Consider the following 26,135-nt stretch of genomic DNA (forward strand, 5'->3'; position numbering starts at 1 on the left):
TGTGACTTATATTTTCATGGTACAATCGGGTGAAACCATTCTGACAAACCCTCAAACTTGCATCATTGCAGGCCTAGCTGATGTACTGTATGTACAGATTACTGGGAGAAAGGCAGTGGTCAGAACTGAGCCAGAATGAGCTGGAAACTCTGGGATAGAAATGGAAAGTGAGGCTGAATATTTCAATATTCAGAATTCAAAACATAATTTTTAAAAAAGTTGTAACAAAACAAAAACATTTTTAAATATTCCAAAACAAAAAATAATTGTAAGTAATTGTTTAATATGATCCTTTTTGTTTTAAATTAAATAGTGAAATAAAAAATAGTACACTTTCATAGTACATTGTACATAATGTACATTTTTCATAGTAAGCTGGATAAATTATTGTTTGGCAGCACGGTGGCTAGACAGATAAACCTGCTACAGCACCTTGGGAAAGCATTCATCCCTCTCCATAATATCCCTTTTCAATGAATTACAAGCAATGTATATAAGTTTCAACTTAATATTTTATTAAGAATTGTAAAGATTGACCTGAACTATGGTATTTTTGGAGGAGGCTGAATGTCTGCAAATCTAAAACAGAAGAAACACAAAGTAAAAGTTACTGATTGCTTAAGTACTTGGCTTCCTGAGTCAGTATTTCATGGAAGTACTTATGCAGCAGTTACTGCTTTTATTATTTTGAATACTGTACCAGTTCTGCACTGTGCTGATATTTAGGAGGTCTGAACGAGTTGTGCACAGTCGAAAGGTACAATTCTTTCCTTTCTTCCTGGCAATATCGCTCCAGTTCAGACAAGTTCATTAGGGACAGCTGATCAACTGCAATCATCCAGCCTTCAAAAATGTTCTACTGGATTAAAGTCAAGGCTCTGACAGTGCTAGCCAAGGACATTCACCCCCTTTTCCTGTCAGACCTCTCCAGTACTCCAGGCTTTGTACTTCAGGTCATTGTCCATCTGAAATGTGAATTTTCCAACCCATTACAGATTTTTTGGGGGGACTCAAGCACGTTTTCCTTTAAGATTTTCACATACTTTGCTTACGGTCCATTTTTAATCTTATTCCTGATAACTGTCTCAGTCCCTGCTAATGAGAAACATCCCCATCATGCTGCCACCACCAGGGTAATGCTGAGCATTTATAGAAAAAAAAACTTGACTGACCACAAAACTTTCTGGCGTGTGTCTGCAGTATATCTCTTGTGAGATTTAACACAAATATTTTTCAGTAAAGGCTTGATTCTTGCTACTCACCCACACAGCTCAGTTTTGTGTTTGTGATCAGAATATCGTCAATGTATGAATACTGACTCCCATTTGGGAGACAGAACTTTGCAAATCTATCAGAGTCACTGTTGGCTTCACAGTGGCATTCCTAACCAGCTCTCTGCTTGCCTGGCTACTTAGTTTGGAAGGAAGGTCTGATGGGCATTCCCTTCTTAATGATGAACTTCACTAAAAGGGATATTGTAACCTTCTCCTGACCTGTGCCTCTCTGCCACTTTATCCCCGATGAGTTTCTAAAGCTCCTTGGTGTTCATGGTTGATTTGACATATCACTATGTGAGTTGTGGCATAAAGTTCAATATCTGTCTCAGGAAACATAAAGATGCATAAACAGATGCATGTACTATGAAGTCAAGTTAAATCACATTGATTGCACAGAGAAACCATTTCACTAATTTCTATCTTTCAAACTATTCATCTGGTGGGGTGGCACAGTGGTCAGCATTGTTGCCTTGCAGCACTGGGGCCCTGGGTTCATTTCCTGGGGTGCTCTCTGTGTAGAGTTTGGGGAGAACATGGTTCTTCCTGTGTTTGCATAGATTTCCTCCAGGTGCTCCGGTATCCTCCCACATTCCGAACACATACTAGTAGGTTAATGGGCTTGTGGGAAAACTGGTCCCGCTGTGAGTGTGTGCCCTGCAAAGTACTGGGTTCTGTCCAGGGTGCATCCTTGCTAGGACAAACACCGGCTCCACCATGAGGCTGTGTTGGACAAAGCAGTTAGAAAATGGATGAATGGAACTATTCATTTGCAACTCAACTGATTTAGGTTTGTTGTAGAAAAGGGTCTTCATACTAAGTGTTTTTACGTTTCTTGAATTTATTTGCTTTCTAAATATATCAAATTCTAATATAAATCCTATATGCCCAAGTTCTACATATAGCACATACAGTCAATACAATATGCACAAGTGCCGTGTTTTCCACCTAAAGTTTTGTGAACTGTCTGTTGTGTCGCTCTGCTTTGTTTTCTTCTTATGTTCTTGATTTTTTTTTAAATTTCAGTGTCTGCTCAACACTGTTATAGTCCATTTGGTGCCCTAGAGATTTAAATATGATATGGATACCCAACAATGGCTTGTATAACTCTAATTCACATTATGCCATCATCCAAAGCTCTTCAAATATATATTAATGAATCAACACCTAAATACTATATCAACCAGTGCTGATTCCCGTGGTTCTGAAACCTTGATCAAGCCATTTTTCCTAAATTGCATTCCAGGGTGCAAATAATGTACTGCTTGACCCAGACTTTACAGAACTCACAGTGCCTTGTAAAAGTATTCATTCATTTCCAAAGATATTCCATTTGCTACATTTGAATTTTTTATTCTGTTCACAGTTTTTGCTGTCGTCTATCTTTTGGCATATATGAAAAAGTTCAGTTGGAGCATTCAAGTTTTGATTAAAAATAGTCACATTAAAAATGTGAATACACATACTGTATCATTTGTAGTGCAACAAAATGGGACAGAATTGGAAGGGAGTGAATACATTTGCAATGCACTGGATATTCTTCTTTTAAATATTAAAATATTTGCAACATTCAAAAACTCCACAGAGATGTTTATTTTTTTACAGTACTACTGAAAAGAGAGGCACCTGTTTCCAAGCTTCAGCTATGCAGTCGTGGAGGCCGTATGGTTTGAGCACCTGAAGTCCCTCACATGTGTTGTACATCTGACGGCAGACAAAGATGAAGGCTCCTTTCAAGCTGGTTAATGGCCCAGCTTCCGACAAAACAGAGATCTTATCAGCAAGTAGCTTTTTGGTAAACTGAACAATCACATGTGCTGCTGAAATGCTACATGCAAAAAAGAAGAAAAAAAGAATAAGAAGAAAAAGTTGTAAATTCAGAGTTCATGAAAATAAAAATAATAAATCTTTCTTCTTTTAATTGGAGGGCTCAAGAAAATATACACTACCACAGACATTTCTTCAGAATAATGATGTAAAAAATCACATTTAAAAATAAATACAATAACAATTAATGCCAATTGCCTGATTTTGATCCTTTGTATCAGTTTAGTCACATTTCAAACCCCACCCACATCACTAATTTTTTACATGCAGTACATGGATTTCAAAACCACTGAAAAGCATAACTCTACATCTACTGGACACCAAATAAATTTGTTGATTAAATTCACCTACACTACAAGACCAGTTAAATAGGAATACATGTCCTGTGCAAAATCATTTTTAACAGCTGCATAACTGGAGTTAATTGTAAATGAACAAAACACCCTGAGACAATCTGATGTCTCTGGGACTGACAATCATTAAGAGTTGAAAGAGAGTACAAGAAGGTAGGTGCGTCAGCATGCGCAGGCTGCAAAGAAAAAAGTAAAGGTTTATTCCATGCTGGAAAGAGAAGAAAAGAAACACGTTTTGTCTGTGAAGCCTTCTTCGGGTGCTCTTCTTCCAAGAGTACGGAAATGTCAGTATGGCTTTTTTTTTCCTTCATATAATCTTTTCAGATCCAATTAAATTTCTTTATTAAAATGTAACAAAGACTAAGAATTATAACTACATTTAATGGATGATGCTCTGTAGTGTGCATCAACCTTTAAGCGAAAAGACATTCGTTCGTCACATTTAAAACAAGCCACACATAGTAGTAAGGCTAGAGCCCGAAACTGTTGTTTTTTTCCCACCGATTTAACATGTTTATGCCACACGGACACCTTGCAGGCTTTAGCTTGGCATGTATTCAATTCCCATTTTCAAAGCCTTTAAGCAAAATCACGTGTTCACTGGTACAAAATGAAAACAATTCTCTTACCCTTCTCCTTCAGTGTAAATGAAGTTTCCATCGTATAGGAAAAGGGAAAGTCCCCGTTCGGTAGTTGCAATTCTTGCCAATATATCAGCTATGTGAGTCAATGTTGTCTCAGGGGAGGTTAAATTCACCTGTGATACAGAGATGCAATGAAATAAATTGTGGGAAGAAAATTTTATATTGCATATATTATTGCACATATAAATCATACACAGTACCTTCAAATATTCTGGAAAATAATATCTTTAATAAAAATATAATAAAAAGATATAATAAAATACATTATGTATTTTATTATACATTAATGTGAAAAACTCAGTCTGGTTCAAACAGTAGGTATGAAAAAAATATCACACATTTCACTGCAGTTTCATCCATTTTAAGGTTTCCAAACTTCAGGCTCTTAAGGCAAGGTGTTTCATGTGTGTTGCTATTGTTATGACCAGGGTGTAGCAAAATTTAGATATAATTTGTTTCAAAATGTCTTATGCAATAAAATTATTTTGAGGTGTTCACTTAGCTGTGTGTGGACTAAGAGGCAATTAAACTTCACTGTGAAGCACTCAGACCAACATATTGGAGAATAAATATTCAACAGCAATTGAACACGGCATAAATACAGAGGCAAGGCAGAGTAAAGAAAGGAGACAGAAGGAGACAGAAAGAGAGAAGGGAAGGAACATGAACCTCATCATCAGCCTGTTATTCTACAGCTTGTCCGCGATATAAATCCTTGTTCTGACCAGCCTTGGAGACCACATTCTGATTAAGTAAACTGAGGATTATTATAGATATTCCATCCATGCCATCTCATTTATTTTAGGAAATTCTAACTTCCTTTACTGTGGAATCCTCAGGCTAAAAATGGTCTCCTCTACTTTGGTGGTACATTGTTAGAACAGGATGATTGATTCCCATTCACTTTTGGGCATCTATGTTTTAAGAAACAAAATTTTGTTCTGAGTCAAATCCATGTCTATAAGATACAAGAGGTTTCTTTTTTTTCTCTGGCCTGCAAAAATGTGTATTGTGTATTTTGATTTCGGGAACAGGATTCTGGACTTCAAGGCCTGTAGGATGTAGGATTCTGTAATAATTATACATTTCCAATTGGGTTAGCATCACACTTATGAAACAATAGACCAGATTTTGATCACTGGACAAAACACTAACATATGGGAAAATATCTTACATACTGCATGCGATTAAGTGTTACAAACATATGGTGTGTAACTCTGTGTACTGTACAGTTGTCTTATTTATTGTTAATAAAGACTTGTTTATCAAAGTCTGAGCAAGAGTAATTACTCTATGACTACAGATGTAGTGAAGAATAAAAAGAACTCAAGTGTCTCATACTGTTTGGTTATTTCCTGATGTACTATTGTGCAACACTGTTTAGAGTACATATGTAAACTCACACTTTCTTCAACAATATAATTTGCACAAGTCTATAGTTTTTTAAACCTGAAAGTGCAACTGCTTCACAATAGCAATCTTATTCCCAGCATTCCAAATCATGTTTACCTTAAACCTCCATTAGCTTCACAAACCACACAGTTCTTTGAAGCATGTAACCTAAATGCAAATAATTATACTGCATTATTGTTATTCTAAAGAACAGTAGCATTCTTTACTCATTCATTACTTCCCTTACCAAGAAGGGACGCAGATGGGAAATACTGCATGTTGCAGTGTACACAGACACCAGAAAGTAGCACATATCATGTCCATCAGCAACAATGTAATTTCTAATAAAAGTTGTAAAATTGTCTGTAAGTTATGTTTTACATATAAAAGCCATTATTGAGTTATAAAAGCCATTGTTGGGTATCCATTTCATATTTAAATCTCTAGGGCACCAAATGGACTATAACAGTGTTGAGCAGACACTAAAATTTAAAAAAAAATCAAGAACATAAGAAGAAAACATAGCAGAGCGACACAACAGACAGTTCACAAAACGTTAGGTGGAAAACACGGCACTTGTGCATATTGTATTGACTGTATGTGTTATATGTAGAACTTGCACATATAGGATTTATATTAGAATTTGATATATTTAGAAAGCAAATAAATTCAAGAAACGTAAAAACACTTAGTATGAAGACCCTTTTCTACAACAAACCTAAATCAGTTGAGGTGCAAATGAATAGTTCCATCCATCCATTTTCTAACTGCTTTGTCCAACACAGCCTCATGGTGGAGCCGGTGTTTGTCCTAGCAAGGATGCACCCTGGACAGAACCCAGTACTTTGCAGGGCACACACTCACAGTGGGACCAGCTTTCCCACAAGCCCATTAACCTACTAGTATGTGTTCGGAATGTGGGAGGAAACCGGAGCACCTGGAGGAAATCCATGCAAACACAGGAAGAACCATGTTCTCCCCAAACTCCACACAGAGAGCACCCCAGGAAATGAACCCAGGGCCCCAGTGCTGCAAGGCAACAATGCTGACCACTGTGCCACCCTACCAGATGAATAGTTTGAAAGATAGAAATTAGTGAAATGGTTTCTCTGTGCAATCAATGTGATTTAACTTGACTTCATAGTACATGCATCTGTTTATGCATCTTTATGTTTCCTGAGACAGATATTGAACTTTATGCCACAACTCACATAGTGATATGTCAAATCAACCATGAACACCAAGGAGCTTTAGAAACTCATCGGGGATAAAGTGGCAGAGAGGCACAGGTCAGGAGAAGGTTACAATATCCCTTTTAGTGAAGTTCATCATTAAGAAGGGAATGCCCATCAGACCTTCCTTCCAAACTAAGTAGCCAGGCAAGCAGAGAGCTGGTTAGGAATGCCACTGTGAAGCCAACAGTGACTCTGATAGATTTGCAAAGTTCTGTCTCCCAGATGGGAGTCAGTATTCATACATCGACGATATTCTGATCACAAACACAAAACTGAGCTGTGTGGGTGAGTAGCAAGAATCAAGCCTTTACTGAAAAATATTTGTGTTAAATCTCACAAGAGATATACTGCAGACACACGCCAGAAGGTTTTGTGGTCAGTCAAGATTTGTTTTCTTTAAATGCTCAGCATTATGTCTGGTACAAACCCAATACTGCACATCTCCCAGTCAGCACCACCCCAGTCACCAGCAGTCAGACTGTTAACCATGGTGGTGGCAGCATGATGGGGATGTTTCTCATTAGCAGGGACTGGGACAGTTAACAGCAATAAGAGGAAAAATGGACCGTAAGCAAAGTACATGAAAATCTTAAAGGAAAACATGTTTGAGTCCCCAGAAAATCTGTAACGGGTTGGAAAATTCACATTTCAGATGGACAAAGACTTGAAGTACAAAGCCAACTGGAGAGGTCTGACACGAAAAGGGGGTGAATGTTCTTAATGAACTTGTCTGAATTGGAGCAGTATTTTCAGGAAGAAAAGAAAAAATTACAACTTTGCACTGTGCACAACTGGTTTAGACCGCCAAAATAATGACACAGTATTCAAAAATACTAGAAGCATCAACTCCTGCCAAAGCCTGAGTACAGTACATACACAATCAGTACATTTCACTTTGTGTTTCTTCTTTTGCAGCTGTTACAGACATTCAGCATCCTTCACATGTAACAAAGTTTTCAATTGAATCTTTACAGATTTGAATCAGATCTGTAGAAATTTATTTTATTTATTTAAATTTAATTGAAAAAAACAAATATATGTATTACTTGTAATAAATCAAATTGTTATGTGATTATTAGTGTAAAAGCTTTGTGGTAGTTTGATATAATGTTTAAACATGAATGCAGCACATACTCGAAAACAGAAAACAAAAATAGCCATGCATAAAAATGGCAGTTAAGCAATAATATAAATGTAAACTTTACTAACATTGTAACAAATATGTCAAGAATGTGTATTAATTCTAGCGCTGATTATCCACTTTTTGCTGTGAGTGGCCAGATGTATGCGTTTTCTTTCCTTCTGCCTCCTGTGGACAAAGCCCGTGTTCAAGTGCTCTCTGGTTTATCTGCAAGACATGTACTTGGTCTACCTGCAGCACCAATTATACAGTACATCCTCAGCACCACTGCAGGACACACAAAGCACAGCGTCATCGGGGGGTTTTCTCTTCCCTATTTGCTGAATGTCCAATTACTGCATTAAACTGAATGATAAAGGGTATGATAGTGGCTCATGAATGGCCTGAAAATGTAATTTCCCATAAAACTAATTTCACCACATTTTGGTTGTGCTGGGTGCCATTTTGATCCAAAACAATCCTCTTATTGCAAGCCACTCGCCCCAACTCCATGGTGGAAATGAACAACTTCTGTGTGAAGTCCTTCCAGATGAACAATATCGGGCCCAACATCTTTATCAATGTACTGAGTGCATTCTTCACAATATTTATCTATTTCGGGTAAATCAAGGATCACAGTGAAAACGATCCAACCCTTTTGGGTTCCTCCATGGTACCTCTGTACTTCCATTGTTGTTTTCAAATCTTTGACAACAGATAAACAGACTTTTCTTCTTACCTGCTTTCCTTTGAGTAGGGCAATGATGGGAGACAAAAGCAGTTCAATGACAGCAATAGCATACAAGCACTCCACTGCACACTCTTTACGGTCACAGAGAGTTCTCAGAACATCCATCACAAGGCATGCTGGTGAAAGGGAATCTACAAATAAAACATTAGTGAACATAATTCAGCATCTTCAAGACACAAATTGAAGGAAAATAATTTAATTCAACAATTTCATCCATTCATTTTCTGACCTCTTTATCCAAGACAGTAGTACAACAATTATTTTTTCTTAATTAAAAGTGTTTGTGTATATGATAAGTAAAATATCAGGGATGATTAGGATATTTTTCACTGTATACCTAACAAACCAAAAACTTTCTTTTACCTAAGATTGCTATGGACTTTTTCTAGTGTGTCGGTAACAGATTTTCATATAGCTGCTCTAGTACTGACAGGGCAGTCATCGTTAAAATAGGTCAGTCTTTATGTTTAAAGTGCAAAAAATTCAATTTATTCGACTTTCAAATACATCAATCAAGTAACTACCATTGAAAGGTGCAGGGTTTATACCTATTGTAAGTACCAAACAATAATACATTACAACAAAAAAAATACATCTTGTTATTAAGATAAATATTCAATACTTAAATACAAAATGTACTAATAAAACTGTCTTTTCCTAAAAAATAGGGGGATCTGATTTTTCTTCTTGGCAAATTTGCTTTGTACCTGTTTTATTTAACTTACATGTGTTTAGTAGCTTTCCACAAGGAACATAAGTACAAACTCTTCAGTTAACATAATAAAAATAAGTTTTCAGTCATTAAAACGACTTTTACTTTAATTTTACGATTAGGTTGAATATACTGTAGGTATGCTTAGACAACAGCTTACCAACATGTGGGATTTCACTGTAATATGGAATTGGATGTCTGTACATTATTCTGATTAGAATCACTATCAGGTCTGTCAGAGTCACTGGATCTGTCAATAAAAATAGTTTTAATACATATAAGAGATAATGTACTTTTTTCTGAAATACAGAATTTTCTGGGCATTCACGGATTCCAGGTATTTTTTTTCAGATGTCAAGTACAACATTATTTTCATAAAATTAATTTATTTAAAGCATCTAAAACCTGGATTAAAAAACTCCCCTGTCAGCAGACAACGATGTAAAGCATAAGGCCGAAGCTACAGTGGAATGGCTTAATAAAAAAGTAATAATAAACTTTATTTTATATAGCGCCTTTAAAGGTGGCTTCTCAAAGTGCTTTACAGGATGATAATAACAATAAATAAAAAGATTTCACAAGATAGGACACAATTATAATTACAACAATACAACAATAACAATAAAGGAGACCGTGGAAGGCTTAACAAGAACTGAATGGCTTTGAGTGTCCCTAGAAGCCTGAATTGAGTCCGATAAAAAATCAGAAAATGGCAAGACTTGAAAATTGCCATAAATTAATGATCTTCAACCAAATAGGCTTAGCTTTAGCAAGTTTGCGAAGAGAAAAGAAAACTGCATCATCCTGCTACACAAAGTTGGCAGAGACTTATCCAAAAACACTTTAAAGTTTAAAGTGTAATTGCTGCCAAATGTGCCTCCACAAAGCACAGACAGGAAGACTACATGTTGAAATTAACATATTTTAGTTTTCGATTTTTCTTTGCAGTTTTTGATATCATTTGACTTCTTTCATCCACAAGATTTTGTGAAGATTCAGGTTTTGATTAAAAATGTTTATTTCACAAATGTGCGTACACTATTTATAATTCAACAACACAGGGCATTGGTTTAGGGAAGGTGGCAAATAAACCTACATTGCTGCCTCTGTACATACAGTACCTATGGAAACTCTACAGACAGTTTCCACACCAACAGGTTCTGTTGTCTAACACCCTGAAAAAAATATTTTACATTTTTTTACACATCATAACACAAAACCTCCACATTAAGGTCTCTGGTATTTCACATTTAATACTTAAAGTATTTATAGAAAATGTTTTAAACAACTGGCCGCGCATTCTTTATTGAAGCGGTTTGCCTATTAAAGCACAATCCAAAAGAAGACAACACAGGTCGAAAACTTTCAGATCCAAAAATGAGGTAATATAACTACATATGCAGAGAGCAAAGTAAACCAAAGTTGTTACTGTTTTCTTACCTTTTCTTCTTTTCAGTTTTATGGGGAAAAGTTTTCTCCCGTGAGTGTACATAAGCAGCCTTCCCAGCAGACAGACTGAATGAACAAAATATGTATATTCTAACTGTCTGGCTGTGTAAAACATCCTCTGGGTGGTCCCTTAAGGAAAGGCAACAATATAAACACACATATGGATAAATGCACTAGATATTTTTTATTTAATTATTATTTTTTTTAATTCTTACACGCATCTATAGTTTATAGCTCTTTTAAACGCTTACTCATAGCTTAGGTGAGCATAATTCCTTCTTTTTAAAAGCACTGTACAACAAGATGTACTGTACTTGGCATGCTTCTTGCTTTTTGATAAAAAATTAAGATTTCCTGATATCTCCCCCAACTTATTTGCAAACCATTTTCTAATTATTCTTATGTGGACAGAAACTTAAGCAGGATGACAATGCAATTAAAAGGCAGCAATATTTAGAACACCGATTGTTCCAATCTCTGTCCCTCTCTGCTACATTATTAATAGAACCTGTAGAGAGCAAATTAAAAGCACGGGGCTGATATCGTGCTTGTATTACCCTACCGTTTCTATTCCCAAGGCAAAGCTTTTGAAGTATCGAAAGTAATTTTCTAACTGATGAAACTAGGGAACCCTGAACTTAGTGTAGCTTGAGTATTAACTGTCTCTTTGTATCTTTATTGGTTATATCCTGATCCTGGTACAGCAGAGCACAGCACAGGATTCATATAAACAATGAGCCACACTTTCACAATGGTGCTGAAGTGTGATGGATATATGGTTTAACTGAATTAAGTAACTACAAAAGGATACAGGGGAACATATTCTTCTAAGCTGCTCTAATCAAATTGAACTGAATCATTAAATCATTTAATTGCATTTCATATATAAAAGTTCGTAATTCTTGCTTTAAAAGTCACAACCCAGGAATGTAGTAGGCTATGTCTTACACAGAAAGAAGCAGAGGTTAATTTCATGCTGAAAAAACAGTGTTTCAGCTGTTTTTATTAAGTTATTTAAGTGTGGGGGAATGACAGAGCAGAGCAGGCCTATGAGGCAAAGGGGCGGATAAGCTAATTACATATTCTTACATATACACATTTTGAAAAGAAAATATAATTTCACCTGAAACAGTTTAAAGATCAATTAAAAAGGGATGTTAGTGTAGGATAACAGATATGAAGGTTAATACATACCTGTCTGCTGTTGTTGCCTCACATGTGCAATGTTGGATGTCTTATCACAAGAAGACTCACAGGATTCATAATAATTAATGCATTGCTGAAGAGATGCAACAATCTGTTAAATTGAAAAAATGAATTGAGCTCACCAGTTTCCATACAGTATTAATATATTTTTGTTCGATTTTCTTTTTTCCATGTCCTCTCAGTAGGATCATTCAAACACTTTTCTCATCAGATCATATAGGGTGTTATGCACATTGCACATGCTGTGAATGCTTTCTCTCAAGTTTAGAAGAATGTGTTAATATCTTTGCAGACAGTTCAATGCAATTAACAGAATTAACATGCCCAACAGAAATTTAAAGAGTAAGGGACAGCAAAAAATAGAACTCACAAAAAAGATATCAAATAGGTATTGATATAGAAAGAAAAATATTGATGGGAGTCCAAAATACTTAATACCCCCTGAAAAAGCCTCTGTTACTTAGCTTTCAATAAGGCACCTTTTTAGAAACTAATCACAATAACAGTGGTCATTAAGGGTTGGACAGCACAAATAGCCTATGACAAAGTTTACTGTATGTTTCTTACTATGAGATTACAAATAATTTCTGACAAGGTTTACATACCTAGCCCGTTTTGATAGTTACTGCATGTTGTATTATATGGGAGTTACAATTTTTACTTTGCCAGTCATGGACAAAATTAATGATACAGTTAAATACCATCTAATTTTCAGGTCCATTTGTCACCTGTAATCATTTTCACTCTTCATCTTCTCATTAATCAGAAAATTCAGGTAATATTGTATGATACAGAATGCCTTAAGGAATACTCACCAAAGACTTGTACTTATTTTCAAGGAGTCTCAAGACCACTGTCCTGCTGTAATAGCCATGCTAAAGGGAAACAGATAAAACACAGAAGGAGCCCAAATTGCTATGATGTAAACATAACTGAACATGTTTATATACAATTACATAGAAAAGAAATAATTTCCTTTAATATTCGCCCTAAAGGTGGTCCTGGAGATCCACATACCCTACATGTTGGTTTTTGTTCCAGTCAAAATGAATTGACTTTTTCATTGACCTATTATGTTGCTTGACTTGAAATATTGTATTTTTATCTGCTTGAAAGCTAGAGATCTTGAATTATGATAAAACAGTATTATACATGTATACATTTGCTGAAGAGCCACTGTTTCATATACACTAATTACAAATATGTATTTTAGTTAAGACTGATAAGACTGTAATGCAGTAAGTAATTCTTATAACTACCACTCTCCCTACCTTTTTAGGACCCAACTCCCAATCTACTTTAAAGTTTTGCTTCTGTTTCACTGAATTATGGTCGCAATCTCAAACAAATATAGTATAAAAACCACACATTGATATATCGGTATAGTGAAAAACCAGAAGCAACAGGTAAAAAGAGCCCACAGCCCCTGAAAATCCAAGACTTTTGTTCCAGAACCTAGTTACAGATTGGCATGGTCTAGATTTAAAGTGGTATATGGTTGGTCTATTGGTATTACAATAATTGGTGAGCTACTTGAGTTAAGAATAACAATACAACAGCAGCTACAGTAATAGTTATATACTCACATAGTTATAAGACTTAATTTAATGTCTGACTTTTTATTGTTCACCATTGCTTACCATCCACTTTTTAAACCAATTAGCTTTGATGTCTAGCATGGAAAGAAAGTAGATGGGCTCCAGGACCTTGTCAGCGCTTGTTGTCTTTAGACTCTGGTCAAGATTTAATGACAAGAGCGACAGAGTGCTCTCTATTATCTCTTCCATATACCTACAAAAAACACATCTTAAATCATTAACACATAAAGCAAAATTGCACAACTATATGTAGTTACTGCATGATGTTTGTATGGGATTTACTACATGATTTACTGTAAGAACATGAAACAACATTTAACTTGGTCAGAACATTAATACAATTTAATCATCCATGGAAACACAATTTATACGAAACATTTATAATGAAACAATACATTTGAACAAAAATTACCTAAGAAAATATACGATGCATTAGACATTTAATTTCTGCTAAAATATATTTACTCATATTTAAACTTGGTAGTTTGAAAACAGTTAAAAATGAATCTTGAAATTCAAATGAATCTTGTTCACCAGATTATTTTCTGAAAATGATGATAAGACATTGAAATTAAACCAACTCGCTCTATACAATGAATGTAAAATAAACCAACCATTACAACTATATGCATATCACTGAAAAAATATTAAAATCAGCAGAGCTCAAATTTCCACTTTACAGGGGTAAACAAGTACAGATAACATACTTCTCTGGGTTTCGAATCCAAAATGATGTCACTTCCTTTTGGAACTCATTTAACAATCTCATCTGTGAAAAAAACAAAGTATCAAACTCCCAGTTAAATACGAATTTATACTAGTTTTATTAAATATAAATTTGTATTTTTTTAATTTACGTACTTTTTTTAGCAGGCGTGCAACATCTTGATTGCTTATGTCCAATCCAGCGGCAGTAGAAAAGCTTGTTTTCTGTGAAAGGAAGACTGACTCCAAATGTTTAGCTACATAAAAATAAACAAAATTGTAAATATATTAAGTGCATAAGTCCAGTCCTTGAGGGCTATAATCCAGCGGGTTTTCTAGATATCTTTAAATAATCAACAGCTGACCTTATAAAATGTTAAATTGGTCCAATTAAGCTAATGATTAGTTCAATTAGGTCACTGAGAACATGCATGAACAGAAACCCACAGACAACGTTACGTTTACGGTGCCAAAAAGTTTGTGAAATTACAGGAATTTAATCCTATAATTTAATAATTATTTCCATAATAACCAATTCCATTTATTAAGGAAAATTAATAATTAAGAATCAGAGTATTTAAAATAATACACAAAACCATAGTTTCATTAGCGCAATCAAGTGTTTTAATAGTTTAGTTACAACTGAACAAGGACTTTGGGCAGTCCTGTATTACTTAGTGGTGAGATTCTTTGTAAGTTTGTCACCACACAGCTTACTGGAAACAAGTCATGTCACAATTAAGAGATTTCAGAAGACCTCAAAAAAGGGCTGTTGATGAGCATCAGTCTGGAGAGGGCTACAAAACTACATATAAACATTTGTTTATCCAGTCATCCACTGTCAGACACAGTCAAATGCCGAAAAAACTAGAAAGACTGAACAGGAATGGTTATCATGGGAGGACAGACAGGGTGAAACCATTGTTCTTTATAGAGAACATTGCGTTCTATCTAAAGCTTAGCAAAGAGCACCTAGAGGCAATCCACAAGACTACTGGAAGAATGTTCTCTGGACAGATAAGCCAAAATTGTACATTCTGGTCACAATGAGAAACATTGTGAGGTGAAAACCAAACACTGCCTTTCAACAGTAGACATTATCATAGACAATATCATAGGCTTCAGGAATGGTGGTGGGAGTATCATGGTTTAGGGCTCAGGACTTAGACAGCTTTTTATAACATAACCATGAATTCAGCACTTTATTGGCAATTTAGCTGAAGCTGGGCCTAAATTCTGAAGATATTCTGAAAGGTTAAAGAGTGGACTTAAACCGCACTGAAATCTTATGGCAAACTTTTCATGCAATGAAACCCTCAAATGTTTCTGACTCGAAACAGTTCTAAAAGGAAGAAAGGGCCAAAATTCCTACAGTAAGTCGACGTCAGAAACTGATAAAAAGTTACAGGAAATTACTAGTTGAAGTCACGGGTTCTTGAGGAGGTACTTCAAGTTACTGAATTTAAGGGTTCATATTTATTCACACGAGGATATTTACTGTTCGACCATTCTTTTAATTGAATACAAATATACCTCATCTCTCTGTGTTAAGACAATTAGGTTATCTTGACCTTTCATTAAGTCTTTCATGAAGATCTAATTACATTTAAGGCTAAAATATATGAGAATAAGAAACAATGGAGCGAGTTTACAAACTTTTATTCAGCACTTTATATGCATTACCAATCAGGGGATGTAATAATTTTCATAGAAATTAGTCTATGTATTAATACAAATTCTAAAATAACCAAAACTTATACTTACCTAAACTAGTATAGATTTCTCTTGTTATATTCAATGGTGAAGATGAAAAGGTCTTTGCATAGAACTTTAGAACCTTATCCTAAAAGGAAAAAATAACAGCAGTATAATAACAATAATATAAATAATGACTCTATTTATATCTGAATACAAAACTCCACAATAATACAGCACCAACACCACTGAAGTACCTGAGAGGAGGCGTCATCACAATGCAGGTAGTAAGAATATTATCAATTCATTTGCTCCCATATTAAATCAAACAACAAGGACATTTTTATTATAATTGATATTAAGAATTGAAAATACTTTCAATTTTATTACATATTTGGAAAACCTTATTAGATTTTCAGCTAAGCTACTGCATTAGCCCTCGACACCACAGGAATACTCAAAGCAGGGCGGCTGTGATAAGTATGACAAACATAGCTCTTAATGATAATAGCAAGCCCTTTACTCCCCAAACCTAGACTGTCTGTATTTAACAGCCAAGGACTCTCAGATAACTCAATCTATAAAAAAACACTAGGCACAAGTGGTGTAGCCTGGATTTTAACTAAATCTTTACTTCACACTGGGTTTTTTTCCTGAAAGATTAACTCCAGAGCCTCAAACAACATATTTTAAATAAAATGTATACAGATGGAAAAAAAAAACACAACACCTCCTCCTCCACACTCTGGCCCTCCCGTCTGCGTGGAACAGGCTGAAGAGTGACTCATACATGACGAGTCCATCGCAGCCTCTGTCTGTCCTAAATAGGTCATCTTGCTCTAAGGCCAGCAGCATGGAGCCTCACTGTCCTGTCACTGAGGCGGGCATTATGTCTGCCAGCAGTTTCAGCAGCAGTACGGGTGGCAGATCTGCTACAGTCTTTCAGATGGACCAGTCTGATATGTCAGTCCTGCTCTGGTATGGTCACTCAAGGGTGACCGGTTCTTGGACGGTCATCTGTCCTGCCGGTCTGCTGAAACCTTCTCTGCAGTCGGGACACAGTGGAGCGGCTCACTCCATAGTGTCTGGCAACGCTGGCACATGACATGCCTATCTGCAGCATGCCAATGGCCCTCTCCCATGCTTCTGGTGACATTCCAGGCATTACAGAATGCACAGAAAACTGACTAAGTGTGGCCTTTTTCTTGCAGCGACCTAAGCTTTGAATTAAGCCCTTTTTAAAGGTGACCTGATCAGACATTATTCCTCCTGGACCTTGTTGGGTAAAAGTGCACGTAACGAGCTTTTGTGTAATTGGCTAAGTTGCAATGGCTCACTGCACAAGTTATATTGCTGGTCAGAGGCCTTAAACAAATTGACAACATTTTGTGAAAATACATAAGCTACAACTATAGTATTCTGATTCCAGAAAATGTTGCGTTTCTTTTCTCCATCAGTTTATATAACCACATACATTAGGGTGTAATTTTTATTTAACTAATGGAAATACTATATTTACTGTTATATCACATTTTTCATTTAAAACATTCAAATATAACATGCCATCTGAACAATACAAAGTGACCAATTCAAAGGCTGACTTCTTTAACTAGGAAATTGTATTTTCAAATATAACTGTAATATAAAAATAGATTAAAAAAAATTAGTCTGTGTGTGTAACAGCACTGTTCAAATAGCAAATTTACCATTGCGTGGTCTGCCGGAACAGTCCGGTAATAAAAACTTACAACATAATAACTCACTACAGGGTTCATTTAGAAACGTCTTTAGAATACTGGAGGAGAATATCCGCTGTAAAATGCTTGAAAAATAAAAAGAGTTACACTGAAGGCAGGGTCGGGGTCTCCCAGGGCGGCAGAGAGGTTTCTGCGAAGGCCAGTCCAGCTCTCACAGCTGAGCACGTCAGAGGGAGGGGCACAGCACAGGGTCTGCAGGGCCTCCCACCGGACCTGAGCACGAGGACTCGCACAGTGAGTGAGCTCGCACGAGCCGTTGTCACCCGGGGAGCCGGAGCTCCTTCTCAATAAACACACTCCCACTTTTTAGGCTGAAGCATATGTATAATGATACATAATCACCTCCAGAGGTTAAAACAAAAAAAAAAAGCATTTGTCCAGATAAATCACTTGCATAGCTTCATATATCTGTATTACGAAAGCTCTCTGACCCAGAGAAGGAAATAAAGAAAAATACATAGAATCTAATAAATGTACTAAATAATGTACTGCAAGAATTAATTAAATCAGTTAGCCCTGATATACAATACAAAATGATTCTAACAGAAACAATACTGGAGTAAATGCTGCAATATGGTATTAAAATCAACCTTACCTCTTTGGGTTGACTAGAGTCTATTTTTTCTGCAATAGCCTGAAGCTGCTCTTGCTTTATAAAAGCATAACTCTGTAAAAATATCAAATGAAAAAAGACAAAATGTCAATACTATTTTTGCCAAAAGGCTATAGTCATCAATCTCACTAGGACATTTTAATTACAAGCAACCAAATGAAATATGTATTTCTAATATATTTTTACTGCCTAATGCCTATGTCCAAATTTAAAATGCTCTTTTAAGTTTTTTAAAATATAGAAAAACATCGCTTCAGGGAAAGTCCTGAAAACAGTCCTGAAATGGGTCTTCTACATGAACGGAACACAAATTCATTTTCACTGGAATTTGAGGTCACACCAAAATATAAGAAAAAGGGGTTAAAAAGTCAAACCTGATCAATGTACTAATTAATTTAATAAATGTAGTGAAATCTGAATAAACGGTGGATTTACACTTTCTGCAGAATGGCTTTGCTACACTCTCTTTAAAACGTCCATACTTGATTGAAAGAGCAGTCGCTGTCTGAGCAGTTGTCGGTGTAATGACTGCTGAGCTGCTCATGCTGGCTTTTGCCATGTGTCTCCTCTTTCCTCAACTTGTCTTCTTCAAATGTATTAATCAGAGACTCCACCGCCACCATCATGGTATTTTTCAATGACAGGATCATTTCTTTGTATCTGTCAGGAGGAAAATTGAAAAAAAAAACATTCACAATACAGATTAAAAGATAAGGGAGAAATTCCCTAATATTCTAAAACTAACATATTAGAGAGCTTTTAATAAGTTTACTAAAATACCTAATATATATATAAAGAACATACAGGTATTTGTGTCTTTAATGAATAATTACAAATACATTTTTATTGCAGCAATTTAACTTTCTTATTTACTCTTTATGGATGTACTGTAGAGTTTATTAAAAATAGGAATTTCACAAAGAATTATACATGATTATTTAAAATAGTACTAAGCAATTATAATTTTGATCAATTCAAACTAGTTTAACTTATCCGAGTTACTTAAAGAGTTGATGACTTCTTAAGGCTGGGTTTTTCAACCCTAACCCTTGAGCTCAGCAGTTAGGTCAAGCAACACTAATGAAATGCAGTGAGGAATCAGGAAGGCTTGAACACGATTCAGACTCAGAAGAACATACTCGTTGGATTCTCGGGTCCTCCTTGTGACAGCATGAACCAGCGTGTCCTGACCCGGCCCAACTCCCTGACCTTCACCACTTGCACAGCACTCTGTTTCTGCTTCAATGACTGAACCCAGCATATTCTCAACATAGTGCCGTAGATACATGATGAACCCATAGCTGAAACACAAAGGTTGTACTTCTTACATATACATACTGCACATATTACATTACATTTAACATTACATTACATCACTTTATTAGCCCTATAATAGGGCTATTAGGAATTCGTCTTTTCGCATACCCCAGCTTGCTCTCCACGAGACACAGACACACACACAGGATGAGAAGCTTGGGGTCAGAGCGCAGGGTCAGCCATTGTACAGCACCCCTGGAACAGCTGGGGTTAAGGGCCTTGTTTAGGGACCCAACGGAGTAGGATTCCTCTGGCGGCTGCAGGATTTGAGCCGGCAACCTTCCAGCCACAGGCGCAGATCCTGAGCCACCGCATAATAATCATGATGTAAGAGCAATAGCTCCCATGATATGAGCAATAGTAACAGAGATTTTCCTTTGTGAGTTAAGCAGTAAAGGTGCTATATCATGTGCTGACCAGGACTGTGATTCTGCACAAGGCTGCACACAGCTGGTCCAGCATCACCAGGGTGGATCTGTGATCATCTGCAGGCTGAGCAATGACCCCTGTGACTTGCCAGGTGCCTGAGGGCTTCCTGTGTTGCCAAACAGAGCTGCATCTTCTCCGAGGCTCCAGGCCTCTCAGCAGAGCTGTGGGTTGAAACAGCTACACATTTGTGAGGATGTGTACATGGCCTTTAAACCCCCGTGCTAGTACGAGGGCTGTACACATGAAAAAACTCAGTTGAGACTTGGAAGATTGAAAACCGAGGTTGATGAATAGGAAAATAGCAGACAATTCTAATGTAAAAAAAACTTAACTGCTTCTTATGGTTTTATACAATTGGCACAGTAATGGAAATATTAATAATTTATATTTAAGGAAATTAACTGTCAAAAATAATCTGTCTTAAGAACAGAATTACATGAGATATGCATCACCATAAGCTCAACAATTCTAAAACAAAATCAATCATATTTCTTTGTCCTCTTACTTATGAAAATTCTCATCCGTTTCCTCCAGATGGAGAAGAATCTCTTCTGCACACTCAGCAGAAGGTGCACCTCTGATTCTCTCTTTCACACTCTCAAGCAAGTGTCTCAACAGGGACTGGAGCTCCACTTCATCCTCGCTGGAAAAATGTGACATCTTTGGAACATGGATTTTCCTGCCTATCAGAGCAAAACGACAACGTTTGCCTGTGATACAGGTGCACATTTATGGTACAAATGATACATGTTCAAGCAAAACAACGAACATATTTAAGCTATGACTGTTCTTACGCGTAGCAGGCACAGTAGACAATACAAATATTTATACCTACTTTTTATTTAACTAGATTATGTCAACTCAGCGACGTTTTAACTGTTCACAGTTAAACTGTCAACTACTGAATTAAAAAAAATGTTCGACATTAAGATTTCAAACTGCGGCCATTGTTACAGCAGTTAGGACGCAAATATTTACAATCATACATTACATCGTACTTAGAATTAGGAGTGGAGTATTAGCACAGCTATCAGATAACATGCTGGGGGAAAGCATTTTAAAACACACTTGTTTTCGTACCTCAACACCCAGTTGAAAACCAGCTTCAGTATTCGACATTACCGGAGCCAGTAAGACGTAAACAAAGCTCGAAGCGCAGAATCATTCTGTTTCCAAGATAAAGCAATGTTATCTTTGAGCGACGCCTTTTTATACACCCAAAGTACACTTTTATGTCTCTTTAGGTAATGAAAATACACAACACTGAATATTGCTTGCTAGGAGCTCCGGTTTCGAGTCGTCCCGTCTCCATAGAAACGAAGAAGCAGCAGCGCGACAGCGGAAGACGAACTGCGCAATGAATCATGGGAAGTTCGAGCTAGCTGGGAAATGACGCTGTTAATATGTTTGTCCGTAGGCTGGTTTCTAAACAATAAATACAATTGGCTAATAAACGTGTAAAGTTAACGCACCCCTTAATTCATTTTCAAAATCATTTACAGTGCCAATAACCTGTTAAATGCCCCGCTCATGCGAGAGTCAGGTGGTTAGCAGCGTGGCATTTTCTTCCGGTTTCAGTTGTGTATTACTTTAGCAACTTCTTATCAGTGTGATACAGAAGTGTGCATGCACTCACAAATTTAGCTTCATTAGGATATATCGTAGTGCGTTTGCGTTAAAACTGCAGCAGATAGAAATACAGGTCGAGGAAATATATTTTCAAACCCGAATGCCATGGCTGCAGTAGACAGCTTCTACCTTCTGTATCGCGAAATTGCCCGGTCGTGCAACTGTTACGTTGAAACGCTTGCTTTGGTGGGTGCCTTCTACACGGCCAGCACAGCTGTTGCCATTGCGAGGGACTGTTACAGCCTGATCAGGCTGCATTTCATCCCACGGCTGATGAGCAGGAGAGACCTGGTTCATCAGTACGGCCAGTGGGCAGTGGTGTGCGGTAAGCTCCAGGCTCCTGCCCAGCGAACGCAGGTCACAGCCAAACCACTTGTTCCCGACCGTCTTAAAATAACTGTGCATCCAATAGCAATTTGTGAAATAAACTATTCTGGAAGCCTTTTATTCTAACGTGAGTTTCGTGTGTGTTTGTGGGTGGGGGATGCAATTTGGTGGCACATGTTTGATTTGTTGTGAACTGTGATGCTGTCCCGTTAGAAAATGTCAAACATTTACGTGACTGGCCCTGCGTGTACGTTAAAATATTAGACAAAAGTAGTTGAGGGTTTTTCAACCTTTTTTTTTGTTTTAAAACACATCATGTTGTGCCTGCCTGCTCTTGTAATAGTTTTTGCATTGTTTCCTGTTTTTATTTTCTTGCAGGTGCTAGTGATGGCTTAGGGAGAGCTTATACAGAAGAGCTGGCGAGAGAGGGCGTCAGCATAATCCTGATAAGTCGCAGCGAGAGCGGCTTGCAGAGCTTCGCCAAGGCCATTGCTGATGCTTATGGCGTGGAAACCGCGACTATCGGAGCCGACTTCAGTCAGGGGCAGGAGGCGTACAAGCCCATTAAGGATGCCGTGAAGGACAAAGAGATCGGCTTTCTTGTAAACAATATCTGCGTGCCCTCCGAATACCCACAGCACTTTACTAACGTTCCTGAAAACAAGCTCTGGGACATAATTAACATAAATATCGCAGCTGCAACAATGATGGTGCACATTGTTCTTCCAGGGATGGTTGAAAGAAAGAAAGGAGCTATTATTAACATCTCTTCGGGATCTTGTTGTAAACCTACCCCAAAAATGACAGCTTACTCAGCATCCAAGGTGAAATGCTATCCATGCTGGTCTCTAGAAGTTCAATTATAATGTCAGACAGATGTAACTAAGCAGCATTGTAAGTTCTGGCATTGCATTGCATTCAAACATTTGGTCAAAGCAGGTGTTTTATATAGTGTCTTCCATGCATGCTTTCAACTTTTTTCCTCACTAAATTCCTAAGGGTGGGTCAGATCTTTTACTGTTTGTTTTAGATAAAGCAAGAAATATCAAAACTTTGAATTAAGTGTAATGTTACTGTCAAAACAGTCATCCTTACCAATTCTTTTCTTCTTTTTTTCAGCATGGAATAAACCTATTACTTGTTCCTTTGCATCCTTACCAATTGTCTTGGACAACGTAACCCTGTCAGTGATTTAACACATGTGGTAGCACATCCAGTTGCAGAGCGTCGTTAATTCATTGCTTTGACAGCAAACGGCGTGTCTGTTTTTCTGTTCCAGGCTTATTTAGATCACTTCAGCCGTGCATTGTATTATGAATATGCCTCAAAGGGGGTCTTTGTGCAGAGTCTGGTTCCTTTTTACATCTCTGAAGTGGGCGCTGCTTCTGGTGGATGGCTGGTACCTCACCCACAGGTGTACGCTCGTCACGCCATCTCCACGCTGGGCATTTCCCACCGGACAACCGGATACTGGCCACATTCCATACAGGTGCGCCAGCCTGCTGCTCTGAAGCTCGTGTTCATCCGTAACGTGTGGTGGGATTCACATTAGTATGTGGATTGACTGTCATGGAAACAAAACAAAATGTTAAGATTGTATTCTTTAAATAAGTTATTTCACGTGTTTCAGTAGGAATACCATTTTTAAAAAAAAGATTGTTCTTTTCAGAGTCGGTTCTGTTCTCAAGTGACAGTTGGGATGAAACATTTTAATTCCTCCAAAGATGTGCATAGCGCATAGTTGCAAATATCTGACCTGAAATAAGTACTCCTTTATAACTGAAGGCTATACAATTAATGCTCCGTAATACTAATATATATCAGTACTACAATTATCCTTGTTTTCTTATTCAAAGTGGATCTCAGGTGTTACTGTACATATTGTACTGTGTACAATGAAAGCGAGGGGTTTCTTTGGAGCAGACGGTTAAAATGTTGCCCAGTGTCCCAACAGTGGCATCGCTGGAGAAAGCAGCAAACTACTATGACCTGCAAAATGCCGTCTTAAAGCTTTGGAAATGATTCTGTTTTTTAGTAATTAAAATGGTAGTCTAAAATTAAATAGTGGGATCTGCACTAGCCTTGAAGAAATTCTAACAGAGCAGTGGCGTTAGGTTCAGTTTGGCTATTTTTTTCCAGTCCAGAAGAATGCCAACACTTCAGTCCAGGATTAAGTAATAACAATAGCCCGCTGTTACTGGTAATGTGGAATAAAACATTTAGAACTAAAAAGTGAATAAAACAGTCCTCTGGTCCCCCTCCGTGTTTAATTCTGTCGTGTTGTGAACTGAGCCAAGCTTCTTTCTATCGCTGTTTGTGCTTGTATTTTCCAGTTTTGGCTCTCCCGGTACATGCCTGAATGGATGTGGGTCTGGGGCTCCAACATGCTCTCTAGGACGATTTGAAAAAAAAACTCGACTCGGAGGACAGCTGAGGAGCAGCGGCCAAGTGTGGTCTTCAACATTCGTGCTGTGCTGAGGACTGTGAAGTGTGGCAGTTGTCTAATTGCTGTGCATTATTGTTAGTACTGTATGTGACCTGTAATAAGTACTCCTTCATATCTTATTTTGTTTGATGATTTACAGTTTAATAATTTAACTTCTTCATGGTTTTCTCTTATAGAAATACCTGTATTTGCCCGATGGAAATAATCATTACTAGTGAATGCTGTAGTGTTGAGTCCATTTTTATGACATGAAAATTAACAAATGGTTACATTTAAATATTTGCAGAAGCAGCATTTGAACTCGGCGTATTTTGTTTTTTCTCAATCTGCACCTCATCATTACACTTTTTTTCTGTGAGATGTGCCTTAAAATTTCGACAAGTTGAATTATTGACTAACTTAATCATTTTTAGTCAATTGGCTATTTTTCCTCTAGCTTGACCTCTACATCTGCTGTAGAAAAATAAAGGAGTGAAGAGATTTAAAGAAAAATAAGCAACACAAATATTTAGAAGTCTTGTGAGCACCTGAACTTTTTGTGGTCTCTTTCTGTAAAAGCTCCTTCAGAAAGATGGAAATGACATCAGCAGCCTTCTGAAAATACAGGAAATATAGAAAATACATGTAGAATTTACAGTAACATTTACATGTTGTAAAATCATAAGCAAAATTGTTTCATTAAGATGTAATACTATAAAAACAATATTTAAAACCTCTTGTCTGGAAAGCTGTGTAGTTCTGCAACATAACTAACTATACAGAGTTTTTTTTTTCTTTGTGAATCTCTTTTTAAAATATAGCAATATGTACTGTTTAAAGGTGGCATTTCTGTTTCTCCTGTTGTATGTGCATTATGTGTTTTATAATGACTGAAATATTTTTTTTCTAAAATGATGAAGATTGAGTGACCTAACAGTCATTAGCTCAAAAGAAGACTTATATTCTGATGTATATCTAGGAAATAGGGTGGTGCAGTGCTGCTACCTTTGATCTCTTCTCTGCTGCTCGGTCTGTTTATAGTTATTAAATCAGTGGTCATATGTGGAAGATATTTTTTAGGTCTCCATGTATTTAAAAAGAATGATCTCTTCTTGATCTGTGAGTTGTTATCATCAAACAGCATAAAAATGGCATGCAAGTTTCAAACAGCTGTTTCTGAAGATGCGCGAATGATTCGCTTCTTATGTGTCAGAAGTGTCCTGGTCCACAATGGCTGCTGTGCATCTCCCAGATTGGTGCTGAGCACCGGTGGTGGAAGAGATGGGGGTCCCCTCCCCCTGCATTTCAAGCACCACAGAAGTACACTTTGACATTGTGAAATATCTCTAGATTAATGGTTAAGCTGCTACATCAGTTGATTGTATATGGAGCTAAACACTTGTGTAGCTTTGCTTTCAAATAAACAAGTTTTAGCCATCTGAGTTCTGTGAATATTAACCAGATTAACTGGCGTGGCACATCTACGGTTCAATACCTGTTGTCAGTAAAGTTTTCTCTGATTTTGGGAATGTGTTGTATTCTTTGTTCATCAGGTATTATAAGACAATTCCTCTGTTATCACTGATTTGTAAAGTTTAAAAATATATGGTGTATTTCAGTAAAGTAGACCTGTCATGACATTTATGAGTGCCTCTGTATTTATCTGCAACTTTTCAT

At 36.9% G+C, this 26,135-nt stretch overlaps 2 protein-coding genes across 2 annotated transcripts in view; one reads left to right on the forward strand and one right to left on the reverse strand.

Annotated features, from left to right (window-relative positions):
- Window positions 1-21,420, reverse strand: part of tbc1d32 (TBC1 domain family, member 32) — a 67,526-nt gene extending 46,106 nt beyond the window's left edge. Inside the window, exons 1-17 of the mRNA XM_015359846.2 lie at window positions 21,158-21,420; window positions 20,583-20,760; window positions 19,471-19,632; window positions 18,814-18,991; window positions 18,314-18,385; window positions 17,806-17,931; window positions 16,031-16,109; window positions 14,423-14,523; window positions 14,269-14,330; window positions 13,604-13,754; window positions 12,779-12,838; window positions 11,952-12,054; window positions 10,749-10,886; window positions 9,469-9,558; window positions 8,585-8,727; window positions 4,084-4,211; window positions 2,901-3,102 (exon numbers count right to left, since the gene is read on the reverse strand). Of these exons, the coding sequence (XP_015215332.2) occupies window positions 2,901-3,102; window positions 4,084-4,211; window positions 8,585-8,727; window positions 9,469-9,558; window positions 10,749-10,886; window positions 11,952-12,054; window positions 12,779-12,838; window positions 13,604-13,754; window positions 14,269-14,330; window positions 14,423-14,523; window positions 16,031-16,109; window positions 17,806-17,931; window positions 18,314-18,385; window positions 18,814-18,991; window positions 19,471-19,632; window positions 20,583-20,737 (1,950 nt within the window). The 5' untranslated portion in view covers window positions 20,738-20,760; window positions 21,158-21,420. The remainder of the gene's footprint in view (window positions 1-2,900; window positions 3,103-4,083; window positions 4,212-8,584; window positions 8,728-9,468; window positions 9,559-10,748; window positions 10,887-11,951; window positions 12,055-12,778; window positions 12,839-13,603; window positions 13,755-14,268; window positions 14,331-14,422; window positions 14,524-16,030; window positions 16,110-17,805; window positions 17,932-18,313; window positions 18,386-18,813; window positions 18,992-19,470; window positions 19,633-20,582; window positions 20,761-21,157) is intronic.
- A 33-nt stretch (window positions 21,421-21,453) lies between these two features.
- hsdl1 (hydroxysteroid dehydrogenase like 1) lies at window positions 21,454-26,102 on the forward strand. The gene is made up of 4 exons (XM_015358440.2): window positions 21,454-22,031; window positions 22,412-22,857; window positions 23,313-23,522; window positions 24,367-26,102. Exons 1-4 carry the CDS (start codon window positions 21,812-21,814, stop codon window positions 24,436-24,438), a joined length of 948 nt encoding a protein of 315 aa, XP_015213926.1. The 5' UTR covers window positions 21,454-21,811; the 3' UTR covers window positions 24,439-26,102.
- Window positions 26,103-26,135: the final 33 nt, after the last annotated feature.

Source organism: Lepisosteus oculatus, chromosome 2 (assembly GCF_040954835.1).
Source record: "Lepisosteus oculatus isolate fLepOcu1 chromosome 2, fLepOcu1.hap2, whole genome shotgun sequence".
NCBI classification, from domain to species: domain Eukaryota; kingdom Metazoa; phylum Chordata; class Actinopteri; order Semionotiformes; family Lepisosteidae; genus Lepisosteus; species Lepisosteus oculatus.